Genomic DNA, 20,867 nt, shown 5'->3' on the forward strand with positions numbered 1-20,867 from the left:
CCATTAATAATTTTCGCAGGAGGACATTAAAGAACCAGCACGTCTCTCCTTCGTAATTTACATCTCAAGACTCTGATCTTTGGAGACATATTGCGGTGTTTATGAAGTCATGCAACCCTCGTTACTGAAGTCACACTTAGAGCATCAACACACTTATTTCCTTTCTGATATAATTCACAAGGGTGCACATTATTTTAAAACGAATTATTAACATAAATAAACTAAAAACCCTTGCTTCCAGCTGTAGCACACTCTTCACCCTTGGGTCCCCAAATGCTATCATCATCATCACCACTATTTATTAGATTTCTTCCCTACAACTTCTCTCCCCCCCAAAAAACTGCATAAAATATTAACTGCACGGATTTCAGACTATACAGCTGCAATTCCAATGTTATAGTTTTAAACCATTTTAATTTTCATTGTATTGCATTCCTTAGACACAGTTGTGATTAGGTGATATATGAAATCTATAAATAAATAGATATCAGACATGCACATGGGGGTGGGGGCTGACACCGTGAATTCACAATTCTCTGTGTTGTTAAGTTTATATTATTATTATTATTATTATTATTATTATTATTATTATTATTATTATTTATTCTACCCTATACCCTCAGGTCTCAGGGGAGTTCACAATATAAAATAACAATATAAAAACACAAAGTACATAATGAAAACAAGAACAACAACCCTATAATCCCTAACACATTTTAAAAGGGCACTGGATGTCAAACAACCAAACGCCTGGTTAAAGAGGAAACGTATTTTGCCTGGTGCCTAAAGGTGTATAATGAAGTTAAACTAACTGATTAATTAACAGGCTTCTATTACACTGGTCATCAGTGCAGATACCAGGGCATGAAGCATAAAGCAAAGCATTTGAAATATAAGAGACAATAAAACAAGTTGACAAAACGGAAAAATTAGGAACCAGTGCAAAAGTCGCCAGGCTCTGGAAAGCTATGGAAAATCGGTTTGTTAGTTCTTGAGCTACAAAGGGGATTTCCAACTCTGCAAGGCATGCAGAGTCTATGAATCCTTTGAGTTCTAGCTAGCAGAGCAAAAGATATTTAAAGATCTCGTTTGCATAACTTTGATTCCCTTCCCTCCCCACAAAAAAAAAAACCCCTTCCCCCTTCCGAAAGGGCAGAGAGAATTGTTTGCTTTCTTTCATTTTCAGAATGTCACTGGAAGGCTGCCTGATATGATAAAACATGGATGGGTTTATCTTGTGACCAAAACAAGAGGCGCCTCCAAGGAAGCAGCTGTTAATTAAGAGCAGGTCTCCTTTTGATCAGCTTAAAATGTTTCTCCAGTAAAGAGAAGCAGTGTCTTCCTGCACTGGGCACAGTGTCCCATTCACTGTGGATCAGATTAGATTCTAAGCAGAGATCACAGGTTCTATACCACAGCACCATTTGTGGGTCCAAATGCTTCCCTTCCGTTAAAAAAAACAACAACCCTTTTTAAAGCTCCTGCTATACAGAAGTTGAAAAAGCAGTGGCAACTTTTAGCAATGAACTATTTTAGTGAAAAGCAACACTCACCTGTATCATAATCATTGGGACTTGGTTTTTACAGTATTTACACGTTGTTTCCCGATATTTACAGGTCTTCTCTACGTGGTCTGGCAAGTCTCTTCGCAGTATTTTCTCCTTACAATCAGCCCGAGGGCATGGAAGCTCTTCAAACAGACAGTCATTTCTCAGGTGGGTCTGAAGCAAACATGTACCAGGCGGTCATGTACACTTTTGGGTTTCACATTTTCTCACTTTAGCCATTAAGAGGTGAATCTTACCAAGTTAATTTAAAGAGAGATAGCACCACTCTTTCTCAAAATCAACCCTTTCCCTCGTTTCAGATTAAGTGCAAATATACTGTATTTTTCGCTCTATAAGATGCACCAGACGATAAGACGCACCTAGTTTTTGGAGGAGGAAAACAAGAAAAAAAAATATTCTGAATCCCAGAAGCCAGAACAGCAAGAAGGATCTGGCTTCTGGGATAGCCGCACAGCCTGCATTCGCTCCATAAGATGCACACACATTTCCCCTTACTTTTTAGGAGGGAAAAAGTGCATCTTATAGAGCGAAAAATACGGTAACTAACCAGTACAAAGCTGGAAAAATCTCAAGACACCTGGCTACCTACACACCTGCGGTTGCCACCCAGAAAAGCTTTAAATATGACTTTTGAAGAAGTGGTGGTTGATATCTTTGAGGCTAACTCCTAAATCTTACCAAAGTAGCACCTAGAAAAGGTAAGGAGGTTTCCCAGCTTTGTTCAAAAAAGCAAAATATTGGTACCTGACATCTTTCGTGACCACACAAATCCTAACGGCACAGTTCCAAACATCTTGCCTCCTCTACCCACTGTTCCAAACGCTTCCTTTTCACACACATTTAATGAATTAAATGCCCCACCTTTCCTCCCAAGGGAGCTCAGGATGGTAATCATACAAGCGATAAAACAATCAAAAAGTCAAAAAAGCAATTCCAATAGATGCAGATGAAAATGGAGGTTCTGCCAACGATGCTTGGATAACCAGCACCTTTTCTCACATTGCATTAGGAGCTGGTTTACAACACCCCTTGCCAGATAGTCACTTTATTCTGGTGCTTTGGTTTTGACGTGACAGGTCACAAACAGTGACTGGAGTGTGACCTGACTGAGGGCTGGACCAGGAGAGAAAAAGTAGGGGGAGTAAGTGTTGGGAAAAGCAAGAGAAAGATGCTTGGTCTGTTTTTTTGAGATATCAAAATCCACCCTTAATGATTTCAACAGGGAATGATATTCAAGGTTTCGTAGTCTAGAGGTCATTAGCCGCTCTGCTTTCCAACATTCGTTCCCTCGTTTTGGTTAATAGGGTGGACACGTTTGCACATCACAATAAGCCAAGGTTTCTGGCGTGCTGTAGTTTGCTTTGGATGAATGGCACGCTTGCACATGCTGCCCAATCACTCCCTCCCTGTGCATGAGCCAGGAAGCAAAACAAGCAGCTGCAGTTAAAAACTGGCTTCCCATCGCATCCAAACCCAGGACTGTGGTTGGCTCCTCCCTAACAGGCTAGGATCTGCTAAGCCTATTGACTAACTATGGCTTAAGCCAATATCAAACCACGGCTTAAGGTTGAGTAGCAACCCTGCCTTATTAAGGAGAAATAAACGAGATGTAATGGGAAGCCATTCTTAGATGCAACTTCCTTTTTCATTTCTCCCACTTGCACCAGGGGAGGGGTGACGCAGGAGCATTTGGGCAGCTCATGGGTATTAAAGTGCATAACTGAGAAACCTTGGCTTACCTTAATGTGCGAACGCAGCTGCTGGGGAACTTTAGTTAGTTGACCACAGAACACAAACCACACCATTCTGTAAACTGGGGGGGGGGGAGTAATTGCAAGATATTCCAACTACTTACAAGCAACTGTCCCAAGGTCAATTGTTCTCTGCAACCTTTATTTTCATTCCTGCAGAATATCTGAAGGGCAAGAAGCTCCCTCCGACAGCAATTATCTTTAAATATCTAGAATTAAGAGACATTTAACAGATGGTTATAGCAATGGTCCAAGTCTTCACACTATTGTAAGTGGCTGACTAAAAGGCCAGCTTTTTAACAGCTATATAAAGACACACAGAGATTCGCATGAAATGAGGAAAATTGTTTTCAGAGCAATTTCTCGAGAACAATATCGGCTAACACCAGTTTTGAGGGCGGGTGCTGCTGTTGTCACCTCGTGCCGACAGGCTATCAATCAGCACAATGAAAACATCCTGATTTCTGCATGCACAGCAAGACAACAGTGTTGCTGCGATGTCCAATGTAGCCTGGGAAAGAGCTCTTTTTTATTTATATCATGTTCTTCTGCTGTGCTATGAATACAGGTCTGAAGGTTGTCTACACTTTTAGAACACTTGTTTCTCTGCTCAGATAATTTGCCTTTTTTTATTAGCAGGCGGACGAGTACAAAAAGCTAGGACACAAGCAGGTTTGCTCTTGGTTTTGTGCAAAGCAACGTGAATGAGGAGCTACAAATTTTTTAGTTGGCATCCCAATGAATCAAAGGGGAGAGCATGACTGGCTATTCCAAATTAAAGCAGAAGATTGCTACTGAATATTCTCTGTAGGTAACCTTTCATATCCTCAGCTGGTACAGATTTATACTTTAAAAAGCCCAGCCATGAAGAAGCCTCTTAGACTGAAGACACTGAACAACCACAACATCACAAAAACTGGGGAAGAAGGTTTTGAAGTGATCTACGTTATTTGACCGTGTTATTCCTCACCTAACCTTTTGCAGGAATAATGAAGTGGCAGACCACAGACCACATCAGCCCAACTGGCACCCTTCCAAAGGGACTACAATTCCCATTATCCCTGACCAATGGGCCATTGCTGGTTGGGGCTGATGGGAGTCGAACAACATCTGCAGGGCACCAGATTGGGAAGGCTAGACTACATACATCAGTAAACTTGCTTTTATCTTGTATTTTAATCTGTGGACCGCCCTGAGATTTTAGAATGAAGGGTGGTATATAATAAATAAACAAAATTAACTGATTTCGAATCACCCAGACAGTTTTCTAGGCCCCATGGAGCCAAGAGAGCCTGAGTGAAGTTAATGAGCATTCATTCCTTCTGACCAATATGATGCCCACAGGTTTATTGTGGTGTATGCACAGACAAAGTGAGATCACAGGTGACTGATATGGTCCCTTCTACATATGCCTCCCAACATAGGTTGGAGTTGAGGCTTGGGCTGATGACACCTGGAGAGAACCAGTGTCTACCCCATCACAGGTGGCAGAACACACTATACTTCTTGTGGCCCAGCAAACACCCAACTCTCTTTTCCGCAGACCACACAGACCCAAGTTTAGAACATCTGAAGATAGGACAGATGGCCCGTGGGAAAGGAAATTGGCTTTATGATGAAACAAAAGCCTACACTGGGTTATAGAAATCTGCCATGAGCAACCAGGGAGGAGAGAAACGCAATAGGACAGTGAAGAGTGTGCACCAAAAACGCTCTGTAGCCAAAATGCAGCAAGCTCAGCTGCAGTAGCAGCAAAGGAACAGAGAATGAGAGAAGGGATCAGGTGGCCAAACCCATGATGGAGTGAAGAAATATGAAAACAACCACAAAACAACAGTTAAGATTTGTCTTTACTAGGCACTGGAGAAGAGTCAACACTTCTAAGAAGCCTCCAGCTCAACTAGCTTTGGCATGGTGACGCATTATCCATTCCCACCTCCCTTCCCGCCCTCCACTCCAATAAGGAAGTAGGAGGGGTCTTCCTGGATGATGTCGTCAACACCTGCTGACCACTGCTCCATGTGGCAAGCCATCTCTCTACAGCTTCTTGAGGAAGAAAATTCCAGACTGGCCTTTGGCTGCTCCTGGGGATGGCAGAGTACAAGAGGGATAGCTGCCTTAGTGGATATTTGCTTGAGCAACAGGGCCTACCTGAGCTGTTGCTCACCTTGTGTTTCGCCATTTTGCTGCATTACGTTGGGATTCATGTTTATGTGCCTCTATGGGCATTAATTGCCCTTGAGCAGGCACCTTCGATTCTCTGGACCAATGCCCAGTCTGACGTCAATGCTATTGTTATATCCTCCCTAAGTGTCCAACATTTGGCCCAGGTGCTTGTATTAACTTGCTTGGGTATGGTTTTGGAACGTGAGGTGTGCCTTGTGCCACCTACCTCTGATCCCACACTGGTCTTGATCACAGATCCTTGACCATAAAGCCTTGATCTTGACACTGATTCATAGACCACCTGGTTTTAAGGATTCAGTCCTGTTGGGTTTTCAAATGACCCAATTCTCACAACAATGCAACGGAGGCATGGGGCTGGTATCGACAGCCGTCCTTTCTCCTACCCTGCATGTTTCAAATACAACTACTGCAGCCTTGGTGCCCAGCTCCAGTCTGGATACCAGGATTACCTTCGTATGAACAGTCTCAGTATCCTGCTAAAGCTGTAGTACCTAGAGCATTTCTTGGCCGGCTCCAGTGCAAGCCTAAACACCTGGCATCCCTTGGACCTGGAAGTCTCAGTAGCCAAGCACATGCCTTGGTACCTAGAGTGTTTCTCTAAACTGGCAGTCTTGATGTTTGACTTGTATTCTGGTTCTACGGTTCCTCAGCACCAACTCATGCCTAGTGCTAGTCCCAATATCTAGCCTCTCTCTCTGTCCTGACAGGTTTGAATCCCAGCTCAAGTCTCAGTTATTGGGGTTTTTTAATGCAAAGTTCCTCTGCAATTTCAGTACCTAACATTTCTCAGCAATGATGGTTTCAGTGGCAAGTCCCATCCTTTGCCCCTGATATCCAACTCTATCCTCGGCATCGCGTGTTCTCTGTACAAAGGGTGTTCACGCTTCAGTATCTCCTGTCTTCTCATTACTGGTCGCTCTAGGACCCGGACTCAGCCTTGGAACCTCGCATCCTCTACATTTTATGGGCTCAATGTGGGCATCTTCTTTGGTACAGGTGGCCTTGACACCTACAATGGTGTCCCTGGGTGGGCATGAACCACCAACCTACTTCAACACCTAGTGGCCACTGGTGGCCTTGACATCTGGCCTATGACTTGGTGCTCATTACAGAGCCCGTCCCAGCCAAAGCCCCTGTGCCCTACACTTGGCAACCCTTGGCGTAGAGCACATACAGTTGAAATGCACTCAACAACATAGGCGCCACATTTTCTGGGTACATAACTGCTTTTCCCTGAATGATCTGGGTTCCCAACAAGTTCTAGCACAAAGTGTATGCTGTAAGGTGAGAGGAACCTTAAAATGTGGCCCTCCTTGCATCTCCATCTGGTCCTTGGGGGTCTCACCCAGGCCTCACCTGTCACCAGCCCTGCTTAGTGCCTTCCTGGAGTGCTCTTGCCTGACTAAAATGTCAACAAAGGTTTTTGCTTGCCATGATGGGAGGCAGGTATGTGTGTCTACAAAACCTCTGGCTTTTGCACAATCGTCAAGAGTTCCATGCAGCGTTAAGTCTGGCCCCACATGCCACTGGCATCTGGTCCCCAGGAGCCTGCCCATGAGAAAAGGCAGCTCTAGGGGCCAAAATTGCTCCCCCCCCTGCTGTGCAGACTTGCTCCAAAAAACCTGTAGCCTTGTAACCTGGCTTCAATCCTGGAGCGTGCGGCCTTTGCAAGGAGTGTTTGGGTCTGTGATCCATACCACAACATCTAGCCTTCTGCTAGGAATGCTTTATTTGCACAGCAGGCTTTCTTCTACTCCTTCTGCGCTCTCTGCATGCTCCTCAGCATCCCTCCGATTTGATTCGCCTTCAAGTGAACTTCATCAGCAGCCCACATCTCCACAGCCCTTTGTTAGCCTCTATCTGCATGACTGCACCTCTCTGGGACTGCGGAATGCAGCATTGTTCTCAGAGACCGCATGCTGTTGACTACCTGGGCTGTATATATCGTTAAGGCTCGAGTTCCTACCTGCCTGTCATTCATTAGCCTCATCCCAGTAGCAGCAGAGGAGCTGTCCTTACGAATCAAAGCAGATTACACCACGGCTATGTGTCTCCTGATCAGGGACAATGCGCACCAGCACACTTTCTGCATAGGGAGCATCTAACCTTCTAGGGCTTCTGGGACATGCCCTGCGTGTTTTCCTTCAGCAGATGCACCTGCCTAGCTGTCTTCCAAGCACCTGCCCAGCTTGAGTGTCAACGCAGAGCCACTAACTGGTGCAGCAGGACCAGAAGCAGGGTTTTCACGGCAGCCTCAACCATCCCGCCAACTTTCGCCTAGTGACAAATCTTCATTAGATGATTGCTGCCAAGCATCACCTGCTGGCTTTGCTACAAGATGAGTCAATACTTGTACTTGAGAGGAATACCTGCTCTTTCATCGCTGGATTCAACTTCATCTACTTTCCCCCATGGGGACTGGACAAACTCCACACTAGTAAAATGTGAAGAGACAAGTCATTCTAGTTTTTAACATTGATGCTGTCATGGGGCAACTATCTGCTTCTCTGGTGAATTGACCATGACTCTATAAACCTTCTACAGCTTTCCTTTCTTGCATGGATCCACATCCATGAGGCTCTATTCAACTGCACAAGCAGAACGATTTCCACTTGTGCCAAGGGACTTCCTCCTCTTTCCCCCACAACCCCCAAATCTGCTCCAGAGTGTTGTGGGAACCTCCACAATAGGTTTAGGGAGTGAATGGGGTGAAGAACATTCTGATGCATGAAGAGAAATCATTGCACTGATGAAACATTTCCCATAGCACTCTTGTAAATACAACCCATGATCCTCAACACTACCAGCTCCTACGTTCTTTGGGAGAACTGCAGGGGTAGCCAATGTGGTGGGGTTCTCCATAAGTTGTGGGACTACAACTCCCATCATCCATGGCCATCATCTCCACTGGCTGGGGCTGATGGTAGTTGCAGTCTAACAGCATCTGGAGGACACCATGTTAGCTACCCGTGGTGTATTGTTTGCAAACTCCCTACTGCAGAACTATCTTGTCATGCTTGCCTTGTTATAACAGAACTTGTGCAAGATAACTACATCTCTATCTGCCTGTTATGGATTGTTGGCTACACGCACCTCGGCTGATTCCTCAGGGAAGAACTGCAGTTATTTGTGAATGGCGAGCAAGTAAGGAGACAGTTCATCATTAGCTGTCTGCTATCAGGAGTCAGAAGATCAGCTATAAGAATCCTGCTCTACCTGCTTTCCTGGGGGTCAGGTGGGCCCTGTTTTTGAAAAGGACAACCCATACAAGAACTGCACTCATTAAAAATTCTGGAGCAAGAGAAAGAAAGCTAGAAATGCATTTACACTGCAGAAAGTAAAGGCCAATTTCTTGTCTGAGATAAGCAAAGCAACCTAGTATAAGATGCACAATAAGGTGGTTTGTTTTTGGTTTTTTGGGGGAGGGGGTGGAGAGATGGAACTATACCTTATCTTTCACTATTGTTTCTTGACATGCTGTACATTTTGGAATTGCAGAGCTAGAAAAGAAAAACAACAACAACAACTGATCTTACACCAAAACTTGGTTTGCATACATGTAGCATTTCATATATGTTGACAATAAATTTAAACAGAGGTCAGTACATTAAAAAAAAAAAGAAGAAAGAAAAATAGGCAAAGGTTGGGACCGCACTAGTCACAGAGGTTAAATGACACACATACACACAAAAAGCAGGCAGAATACAAACAATCAAATCAAAACGCACCCTTTTAGTTGGGTCCAAAACTTACTCCTGTATGAATGAAAGGGCAAAGGAAACGCTGATCCAACAGAGGCTCCCCACTAGTGAAAGGGAGCAGAGTGGCAATTTCTATTGGTTTCCCCTTTCCACTGCAACCCCCAGCACAAGCACCTATGCTGTTCCAGAAAATAGTCTCCCAGGAGAGGTGGTGGACTCTCCTTCCTTGGAGGTTTTTAACCAGAGGTTGGATGGCTGTCCATCATGGATGCCTTAGCTGAGATTCCTGCATTGTGGGGGCTTGTACTAGATGACTCTTGGGGTCCCTTCCAACTCCACAGTTCTATGATTCTATGACCCCCTCAACCCTCTGGGCTGAGCATCTCAGGGGGCTACAGGGAAGAAAAGGACTCAGCCTCACATCCCATCCTTCCAGCACAAGGAGAGCTCTGCTCAGCGCAAGTCTGGACCCAGCCCTGTGATGTTCAGAGCACCTTTCCTTCAAGCAGAATTTTATTATTTCCCCTTCCTTTTTTTTATTTGATCTGCATGAATCTCCTTGTATTAATCTCCTTGTCTTAATCTCCTGGTATTAATCTCCTGGTATGCACCGCGGAAGACCTTAAGGTCCACAAATGACAACATTTTGGAAGTCCCAGGTCACAAGGTGGTTAGATTGGTCTCAACTAGGGTCAGGGCCTTTTCAGTACTGGCCCCGACTTGGTGGAACACTCTGTCACAAGAGACTAGGGCCTTGTGGGACTTGACATGTTCCCCCAGGGCCTGCAAGACAGAGCTGTTCCGCCTGGCCTTTGGTTTGGACTCGGTCTGACCCTTATGTTACCCTCCCCTTATGGTCTTGATTTATCGGCTACTTTTAAAATGACACTGCATTTTAAATTGTATTTTAACCTGTATTTTAAATTGGTTTTTTTTGTTCCCCCTATTATGTTTTTACTGTGACTTTATTGGTGTTAGCCACCCTGAGCCCAGCTCTGGCCGGGGAGATCGGGGTATAAATAATTTTATTTATTATTATTATTATTATTATTATTATTATTATTATTATTATTATTAGCTCAGCGAAGACACCAGGTCTGCATTCTCTTTACCAACAAGGTTAAGTCTTCCCAAGAGAGGTTGTGCCAGCTTCCCTTAACCAGGTGCTTCTCAGTCAGGGATGATGGGAGTTGTAGTCCTAAACAACTGGAGGACACCAGGTCGGAGGAGGCTGGGTTCTACTATTTACGGCTATGACAAAAGTTTATGGCATTAAATGCCTGGACAGCTCAGTTGATTAGAGTGTGGTACTGATAGCACCAAGGCTGCAGGTTCGATCCCCGCATGGGACAGCTGCATATTCCTGCATTGCAAAGGGTCCCCTTCCATCTCTAAAATTCTATGTTTTAAAAATGGGAAACCATAACTTTATTAATGATGTAGCAAGCTTACTGTTCCGGGTCAACTTTTAAAAACACCCTACTTGCGCTGTAAGACCGTCTACCTGCAACACTGAGCCAAAGCTCTTGCAAAAGCATCATAATGCTATTGCAATGCTCCATTCACAATCACTTGTCGGCTTTGATGCAACAAGAAGATTACCTTAAGAGCATAAGAGAGTGAAAGCTTCCTTTCTTACTGACAGCAACAATGCTGGGAGATAAGGTTGCTTTGCAGCTGATGCCTTCAGACACACTGTGTGCACACACAGTTCTTCATGAGTGGCGGGGGGCCCGCTCCCGTGCAGCTCACTATGCCTCCCGACAGCTGGACATGCACAGTGCTGGCACAGCGATGAGTTTTGGGGGGGGAACCTTCCTAAGGGCACCTGCTGGCATCTTCCAAAGAGGTCCAACATCTCTGCTCGTCTCCAAAGCTCCAGTGCATAGTTTGTATGCGTGCCAAAATTTCAGCCCAGATTGTCTGCCGCTCAATGGATGAGTAAAGGTAAAGGGACCCCTGACCATTAGGTCCAGTTGTGACCAACTCTGGGGTTGCAGCACTCATCTCGCTTTATTGGCCGAGGGAGCTGGCGTACAGCTTCCTGGTCATGTAGCCAGCATGACTAAGCCGCTTCTGGCATACCAGAGCAGCACACGGAAACGCCGTTTACCTTCTTGCCAGAGTGGCACCTATTTATCTGCTTGCACTTTGACGTGCTTTCGAACTGCTAGGTTGGCAGGAGCTGGGACCGAGCAACGAGAGTTCACCCCCTTGCAAGGATTCGAACCACCGACCTTCTGATCGGCAAGTCCTAGGCTCTGTGGTTTAACCCACAGTGTCACCCGCGTCCCTAATGGATGAGTAGAATGCTGGCAATTCAGTTGTGCAAAATGCAGCGGCAATTGCTGTTCTAGATGGTGCCCTTGCATCACCTATATTAGCTACTTCAATTGCAGCCCTTGATTACTCTAGTCAATTTAATCCTCATCTTTTAAATGCTGTCGTGCTAACAGCAACACACTTCCTAACGTCTTAGTAGGCTCACAAGCTTAACATGAGTTAACAGAGTGATGCAGCAGCAAAAGTAAAAGAAAGCTAATGCTATTTTAGGCTGCATCAACAGAAGTACAGTGTCCAGATCAAGGGAATAGTCCCACTCTGTTCTGACCCGGTCAGACCACACCTGGTGTCCAGTTCTGGGCACCACAATTTAAGAAGGATGTTGACAAGTTGGAGCGTGTGCAGAGGAGGGCAGCCAAGATGATCAAGGGTCTGGAAACCAAGCCTTATGAAGAGCGGTTGAAGGAGGTGGGTATGTTTAACCTGGGTAAGAGGAGACTTAAGATGAGATGTGATAGCCATTTTCAAATAGCTAAAGGGCTGTCAAATGGAAGATGGAGCAAACTTGTTTTCTCCTGCTCCGGAGGATGGGACCTGAACCAATGAACCAAGTTACAAGAAAGCAAATTCCAACTAAACATCAGGAAGTACTTTCAGATGGTAAGAGCTCTTAAGACAGCAGAACGGACTTCTTCAGAAGGTGGTGGGTTCTCCTTCCTTGGAGGTTTCTAAGCAGAGGTTGGATGGCCATCTGTCATGGATGCTTTAGTTAAGATTCCTGGGTTGCAGGGGGTTGGACTAGATGACCCTCAGGGTCCCTTCCACCTCTACAGTTCTATGATCCCCACTGACTCTCTTCATTTCTTTCACCTCTAATTCTCCTTCCCTTTGAGATGAGGATAATGCAGGAAACTTGTGTTCTGCATTAGAACAAATACCATTCATCTGATACTGTGCTAGTGTCTCCTAGTCCTTATTGAATGCACTCAAGCATCCTGTTTGCTCTTTTAAACTACTGCTGCATACTGAGCAGTAATCTTCACTGGGCTGTCTTCAGTGGTTCTTGTCTCTCTTATCCTCAGATGACCCAGAGAGAGAGAGAGAGTGCTAAAGGCTCCACGGCATAATCGTTATATTCTAACAAGTACACGAGAACCGAGAATGGAATTGCTTTCCACCCACAGCTCCAAACCCAATGCGGTGGCACGCTCTCCATTCATTTTAACAGTCGGGAGTTGGAAATGGAAGTGGAGCCCACACAATCACTGCAAACAATGATTCTGGAAGAATTATATAGAAAGGGGTAATGGTATGCAAACAACAATGCACGAGCAGCGAAACACCACAAAGCCATTTACTCTTTGCAGCTTTCAGGTTATTTGAAATTCATATTATTATTTCACACACTCACACACACACACACACACACACACTTTCAGAAGGCCATTTGCTTGGTACAACACAGAAAACACAATTAACATTCAATCACATATCTAAACATCTTAGGGAAGTAGATGCCCACCAACTTAGCATTTTGGATTACAAGTCTCATTCTTCCCAAGTTGATTTCATCATAACAGGAACCTTCCCCCCCCCCCATCTTTCACTTTACCTCATCCAATTATTATTAATTATTTTGCCTCCCTCTTCTCAGCTGTTAACAGCGTGAGATGACAGCATTCTACTACGAAAATCGTATGTGTGTGTGTGTGTGTGTGTGTGTGTGTAAAGGGACCCCTGTCCATTAAGTCCAGTCGCGAACGACTCTCGGGTTGCGGCGCTCATCTCGCTTTGCTGGCCAAGGGAGCCGGCGTACAGCTTCCGGGTCATGTGGCCAGCATGACTAAGCCGCTTCTGGAGAACCAGAACAGCGCATGGCAACGCCGTTTACCTTCCCGCCGGAGCGGTACCTATTTATCCACTTGCACTTTGACATGCTTTCGAACTGCTAGGTTGGTAGGAGTAGGGACTGAACAACGGGAGCTCACCCCGTCGTGGGGATCCGAACCGCCGACCTTCTGATCGGCAAGCCCCAGGCTCTGTGGTTTAACACACAGCGCCACCCGCCCAATATACACAAATGACTTTCATCTCTAATATATCCTGCATTGCAGGGGTTGGACTGGATGGGCCTTCGAGTTCCCTTCCAACCCTATGATTCCATTATACATATATCCAGGAAGAAATAACTAGACTTTTTCCTTTATTTGCCATAAAACAGCACTTTTATCTGTAGGAATCAGTAAGATTTCTTTCTGATGCCTGCATATTTACAGTGATTGATCAAGAAGGACAAGAAGCCTAGGTGCTGCGCAATGAGCTTAACAGCAGTAGTGAGCAATTAACAACTGCCTGAAACAATATTGCAGCCCATCATTCCAAAACCTCAGAGCCACTAGGAAGGCCCTAGGGCTGAGTGTCTTCTTCACTTCCCTGTTTTCTTCTACAGCTATATAATTGTTGACGTGGATGTTTCATATCTATCCAGCAAAATATGAAAATGTCAACTCCTTCGTTTCTCTGGACTATTTCTGAACCAGCAAATAATTTATGGTAATGTTATCAGCATCAACTTACAAGAGATGCAGTTTAAAATTAGCTACTCTCTCAGGTGTTTCAAAACTCTTTCTTTGGTCTTTAGGGAAAATATAATCCCATTCTTTCCGACTATCTGTCTGTCATAGAACCACAGAATTGTAGTGTTGGAAGGGACCGTGAGAGTCATCTAGTCCAACCCCTTCCAATACAGGATTTTTTTGCCTAATTTGGGACTTGAACCCACAACCCTGAGATTAAGAGTCTCATGGTCTACCGACTGACCTATCCAGTCTGTCTTCTCCCTCTCTTTCTCTCAGTAACATGTATCAAGCACTAACTAAGGAGCAAAGGAGTTTTGGTTGGCCTTCACAGTCAACCAAAATGTATGGTTCCCCTAACTGAGGTGGGGGGCAGAATCTCATACCTGGTGTCACATAGAGCACTATTTTCTGGAATGCCTCTGAAGTCCAGAGTGAGGTCACAGAGGAGCCCACCTGCCGACTTTGACCCAATTAAAAAATGTCTGGTGAGCTCATTTGTGGATTGCTAGATATGAAACTAAGTCCAGGTGTTTGCTCTTTACTTTACGCATATATATTCAACATGCAAAGTTACTTCATGCCTAGAACTTGACCACGAAAGGATTTAGGATAGAAAGCCAGCACCTTGCCTTCAGTACCATTTTACCCCATTGAAACAATACCAAGAAACACTAACCTTAGCAAAGCATTCATACAGGTCTCGCAATACCGATGCCCACATTCTGTCTGCTTTGGATTGCACAAAATGAGGTGGCACTTTTCACATTTGTATTTGTCCTCCACTGCATTCACAAATTTCTCTTTGTAGCCACCTTGTTCGGGCACGTAAATGGATGGCACTGGGCTGCGGTCGGGATTTGCCTTTTGGACCAGTTCCACTGACACCGGGGGATCTGTTTTCTTGCTTGCGTCCATGTTGCAGTTGATAAATATTACTAAAAGAAAACACACATGCACACATGCATGAAGAGAGAGTCTTGTATCCACACAAACAAGTGCGTATTTCATGCAAACATTTGTCTAACGTTCCTCCAACACCATGAGCGTCGGAACATATTGAGTACACAGAAATATGCAAAAGCACTTCCCTCTCCTTCCTTTGAAGAGAAAGTGCACACATGCAGATTCACTACTCAAGAGCTGCAGCAGCAAGTGGTGATTTGCATGCATGGAAAAACAGCTTCAGACAAAATTCCCATATCATCTATCGCCTCAGACACAATGCTTCTCCAATGAGGTGGTTCCAGCATTCAGTTGCAAACGACCAAATGAAAAGTCACCAACTTGTGTCTTTGGTGGGGATCCTGCAGCCCTGATTAAGTCCATCAGACCGCTTACCTGAAGCCACAGTCACCTGCCCTACACCTGACATCAGGTATTATGTTAAGGTGTGGTGCAGATAAAGACGCACCCCCCTGCCGAAAGGAAGGTTTGAAGGCAGCTGCAAAGCCATTCCTTTTATTCCACACTACGCTGGCCAAAGAAATGCATCACCTGACCTCAAGGTGATGCAAAGGTATAGACAGGTGGATGGCCAGGATGAAGCCCACCAACCAGATCCAGTGCCCCCACCCCACCCCAACTTACACTGAAGATGTTGGAATTTGATATAGGTGCCTAGTCTGAAAGTAGTAAGAGCCGATTAAGCCTGAAATATACTTATTTTATCTAAAATATTTATACGCCACCCTTAGAAGCAGACTCGTTCAAGGTGGCTTCCAAAAAAAATGCCAATTAACAATACAGGCACAATAAAATATTAACAGGTCAGCGATTAATATGACTTAGGCCTCCAATTTTTGAATTATGGTGCTGGAGGAGACTCTTGAGAGTCCCGTGGACTGCAAGAAGATCAAACCTGGCGTGTTCTGGTCCATGGGGTCACAAAGAGTCGGACACGACTAAACGACTAAACAACAACAGACCTCAAATATTTGAACGGACAGCTCCTTCCCTACAAACCCTCTCAGGTTGTAAGGTCAACAGAGGGGGTCTTCTGTGTAGTCCCACATCCCTCAGAAGTTCAGGAAGGGTGGCCATGAAGAGGGCATTCCCTGTGGCAGCCCCCGAGTTGTAGAATTCTCTTCCCATAGAGGTGTGTCTGACATATTCAACTTTTGGCAAATGCTGAAGAGGCACCTCTTTGACTACCCGAGATGTGTGTGTCCTCAGGGCCCATCCTATTCCTGTGTCTGTACTGCATTTCAACCGTATTTATAATTCTGAATTTTAAACTCCTGTCATATGCCCCAGGACCCGCTGGTGAAGGGCAGGTAATAATCATCAGCATCATCCCAAAACTACTAAAATATGACCAAAAAAAACCCCAACGATAGTCAAAACCCTAAACTAAAACACCTTCTGTGGCAAGCCAGCAAGAAAAGATGGGTTCTCCGACATTTTCAAAAGGCTTAGAGTGCTGGGTCTGCTGGGGCCCAATTGGCAGGACCCTCAATGAAGCTGGCAACACTAAAAACCACAAGGAGTAGCCAATATTCTCCTTAAGCTCATTCACAGCCCCAAAGAGTTAGGGTCATTACGAAGACAGCGAAGAACAATAAAAGCAGTAGGCCATCTACTCTGTAGCCTCCATTGCCTCTAGCCGTATTCTGTCCGAGAATACGGTGTTTGGAGACTGAAATATAGTAGCTGTCAACATACTACTGCAGAAACATCTGACCTGGTTACCTCTTGTTTATCTCTCTCCCTGGCCTTCCCCTTCTGTCCCAGTTCCACACTTCAGTCAACTCAGAATGCCTTGCTCTTAGATCAAGGTCGGCCAGTTCCTCAGAGGCGATGTAACGAGATCTTCTTACAACTGACAGCTAGAGGGCATAAATTAAATTTCCTGCCATCGCAGCCTTCCCAACAGTCTGCGCTGTCACCAGAATGCCTTCCCTCCTGACTCCAGCCTACTAAGCATTCCCGGAGGGCGAAGAAAAATCGCATTTCGAGCCGAGAAGGGTAAAAGAACCAACGCACATCTCCATTGCACCTCAATGGCTACAACCTTCTTGGAGCCATTTCTATTCCCTCTGTTTAAATTATTGTGAGCCGCTCTTGACGCTAGTCCCTAGACATAACTTAGCACACCCTTGGTGTTAAGCAATGAACAGTAGCAAATAGTTACACACTGCAAAAAATCAAAGCTTGTATTAAAAGCCGTTATAGAATTCCCTTCCCCTCATGTCAAATCCGAGGATGCACGGCCATTTTGTTTCCCAAGACGTTTAATGGTTGCTAACTTATTTTAATCAGGGCTTTGGCTATGTTAACTGCTTCCCAAAGAGGCTGCTGCTGCTGACTTGAATAGCTACTTATTCTTTTCTTCGCTTCTTTTTTTTAAAAAAAAATAATATTATCGCTTCTTTTTAATCCGTTTGCAAATTCAAAGGAAAAAGAAGAGGGAAGAGAACTTTTTAAAGAAAATTTTAAAATAGTATTGTTATTACTTTTGTGTATTTTTATTTGAAAAAATTATATTAAAAAACAGTATTTGTGGTTTTAAAAAAAATTATGGAGACTTCACAGAATGTAAAATGCTATGGGAACTTTGAACAGAAAGGCAGGATAGAAGCTATGCAAAATAAATAAATATAGGTGATAGATTATGGAAACAAACAGCAAACTCTTCATTAGAGGAGCAGGCTTTCTACACCAAATGGAAGTACTCACTATCTATCCAGATATACTCTCTTCAAATCCCCTGCTCTCTCATTCTTAAAGGTAAAGGAGCCCTGACAGTTAAATCCAGTAACAAAAGGCTCTGGGGTTACGGCGCTCATCTCGCTTTACTGGCCGAGGGATCCAGTGTTTGTCCGCAGACAGTTTTTCCGGGTCATATGGCCAGCATGACTAAGCCGCTTCTGGTGAAACCAGAGCAGCGCACGGAAACGTCATTTACCTTCTCGCCGGATTGGTACCTATTTATCTACTTGCACTTTGACATGCTTTTGAACTGCTAGGTTGGCAGGAGCTGGGACCGAGCAACGGGAGCTCACCCCATTGCGGAGATTCGAACCACCAACCTTCTGATCAGCAAGCCCTAGGCTCAGTGGTTTAGACCACAGTGTCACATTTTGCTAATGCTTGTACAGTCAATATACACCCGAACCCATTTCTGGTAATATAAGAATTCATCAATATCCCATTCATACACAAGCTTCCCATGCCTTGCTTGGGTTACCTTTCAATAGCTAACCTTGTTTCAGATTAATTTTTTTCATCAAATGTGTTTAAATCAGGACTACTCTGCTAGAGAATTAAAAGCAAATGAAATTGGGTTGTCACACAGTGCTTGGATCAAATACTGCATCTGCCTCATGCAGAATCTCATGCAGAATTCATGTGGCGTTTGAAGTGTGGGTATTTCTGCAGGAAACTGGAGAAAACCCAAGCGCTGGTCACTGAGATGGCACCTGTGATCCGCCGCACGTTCAGCTTATGTCACTCTTTGCCTCTGAGGCTCCCGATTTGGCGTTACCTGTTTTATGGCGGGGCAATTTCATTTTAACATTTTAACACAAGTGCACCCCCCATACAATTGCTCATGTTGCCTTAGAGCTAGGGCGCAGAAACAGATCTGATCACAGGGCCGGATCCTTATTTCCTCAAACTCCAACTCTGACAATCCCCTGACTGACACCTGTCAAAAGTTCAGAGGAGGGGGGGGGGTTACAGCAACCTCCTTCTGAGATGCTCTCTGCAATTGCCTGATCACAACTTGGAAGTCATTAGAGACAGGGAAAAGCTTATTGAAAAAGGAATATTTTCTCCTCTGCTGAGAAAGCGGTTTGTATTTAATGGACTTCCTCCAGTGCCTAGAATACAAACTCCTTCCTCTGGGAAGAAAGAAAAAGATGCTCTGGTCATGATATTATGTTCGCTGACTGGGAACAGTTATGGACCACAGGCCTTAAATTTACGGCATGTAGTGCCTTGAAAGAAAACATAATGAAAATGATCTATAGGTGGTACATGACTCCAGTCAAGCTTGCAAAGATATACCATTTGCCCAATAATAAATGCTGGAAATGTAACGAATGTGAAGGAACTTTCTATCATCTTTGGTGGACCTGCCCAAAGGTCAAAGCCTACTGGGAAATGATCTATAATGAAATTAAGAAAATCCTTAAGTGGACATTTGTAAAGAAACCGGAGGCTTTTCTCTTGGGCATGGTCGGCCAATTGGTACCAAAGAAAGATAGGACCTTTTTTATGTATGCAACTACAGCAGCAAGAATTCTCCTGGCAAAGTATTGGAAGATGCAAGAATTACCTACTCTGGAAGAATGGCAGACGAAGGTGACTGAATTTATGGGACTGGCAGAGATGACCGGCAGAATCCGTGATCAGAGGAGAGAGACAGTGGAAGAGGACTGGAAAAAATTTAAAATATATCTTAAGAACTGTTGCAAAATCTCAGACTGATAAAATGTCAAGGGGTAAGAAACAGAGAATTATAGCTGTAAATATTTAAGTTAAGAGAATTTTGAGGGAAATTAAATATAGAAATGGAATGAAGGATTGCTAAAAAAAAAATTTTGAAACAAGGGTGCAGTGAAGGGGAGGCATGGGGAAGTCATGTGTTGTTTATGAATGTTTTTATTTGTGTGTTTTTTGTTTATGAAAATTAATAAAAATTATTTAAAAAAAAAAAGAAAGAAAGAAAAAGATGCTCTGTTTTCCTTTTCTTTCCAAAGGTTGCAGTTTGTATTCAAAGCTCTGAAGGAAGCACCATGAATGCAAGTCGCTTCCTCCAGGCCCCCCCCCCGGCCCCCCCGCTATGCTAGGGAGTTTCCATAGGATTAGAGCAGTTTATCCCAGCTGATTTTGGCAGCTTTGGCATTGGCAGTGCAGGTCTCTCTTAAAGCTCTGACAATCAGCAAGGCTCTTTAAGGAGCCTTGCAAAGGGGCGTGCAGACTTTCTGGCCCAGCCACGATTTTACCTGTTCCACACCTGACATCACATCAGGTGTAAGGCTTGTGGCCGTGTCTCCCTGGTGGGCCAAATGGGAAGGGCAGGCCAGCAGGCCAAAGGGACTCCTCTCTTACAAGTTAACAGGCAGTATATAACTTACATTTCAAAGAAAATAAAATTATTTATTTCTAGCCCCTTTTTATGGAAGAAAGAATTATTATTTATTAAATTTGTATACCGCCCGATGCACGCAGGTCTCAGGGCGTTTCACAGCATAAAACTGCTATATAGAAGCATAAAATACGTGATAAAAAATTAAAACAAGAACAGTCATACCTCATGTTACATATGCTTCATGTTACATTCTTTCAGCTTATGTCCCGTGGTGACCTGGAAGTACCAGAAAGGGTTACTTCCGAGTGCCGCCGCTCGCGCATGCGCACAAAAATGACATCACGCGCATGCGCAGAAGCGCCTAATCGCAACCCGTGCTTGCGCAGATGCGCCGCTGCGGGTTGCACTCTTTTCATGTTGTGAACAGGCCTCCAGAACGGATCGCATTCGCAACCAGAGGTACCACTGTAATTCCTCCATCCTCAGCACATTTTCAAAGGGCATCAGATGTCAATCAGCCAGAGGCCTGGTTCAAGAGGAAAGTTTTTGCCAGGCGCCTAAAGTATAATGAAGGTACCAGGTATGCCTTCCTGGGGAGAGGATTCCACAAATGGGAGCCACTGCAGAAAAGGCCCATTCTCGTGCTGCCACCCTCCAGACCTCTCATGCTTAAATAGCTGTGCTTAACTGAAGCTGCCTCATAATCTGCCCTCTCGATCACCTATCCCATCTATAGGAGAATATTAGCAGACATGAGGCACTTT

The 20,867-nt window shown here is 44.5% G+C and overlaps 1 protein-coding gene across 2 annotated transcripts in view; it reads right to left on the reverse strand.

The window, feature by feature from the left end:
- The window catches only part of TRAF3 (TNF receptor associated factor 3), a 102,904-nt gene that overhangs the window by 35,139 nt on the left and 46,898 nt on the right, over nucleotides 1-20,867 (reverse strand). For both annotated transcript variants that reach the window (XM_081861928.1, XM_081861927.1), the window contains exons 4-7: nucleotides 14,746-15,004; nucleotides 8,955-9,006; nucleotides 3,424-3,528; nucleotides 1,554-1,721 (exon numbers count right to left, since the gene is read on the reverse strand). In XM_081861928.1, the coding sequence (XP_081718054.1) occupies nucleotides 1,554-1,721; nucleotides 3,424-3,528; nucleotides 8,955-9,006; nucleotides 14,746-14,984 (564 nt within the window). In that variant the 5' untranslated portion in view covers nucleotides 14,985-15,004. The remainder of the gene's footprint in view (nucleotides 1-1,553; nucleotides 1,722-3,423; nucleotides 3,529-8,954; nucleotides 9,007-14,745; nucleotides 15,005-20,867) is intronic.

The sequence above is a fragment of the Podarcis erhardii genome (genome assembly GCF_964252035.2).
Source record: "Podarcis erhardii genome assembly, chromosome: 1".
In the NCBI taxonomy this organism is placed as follows: Eukaryota; Metazoa; Chordata; class Lepidosauria; order Squamata; family Lacertidae; genus Podarcis; species Podarcis erhardii.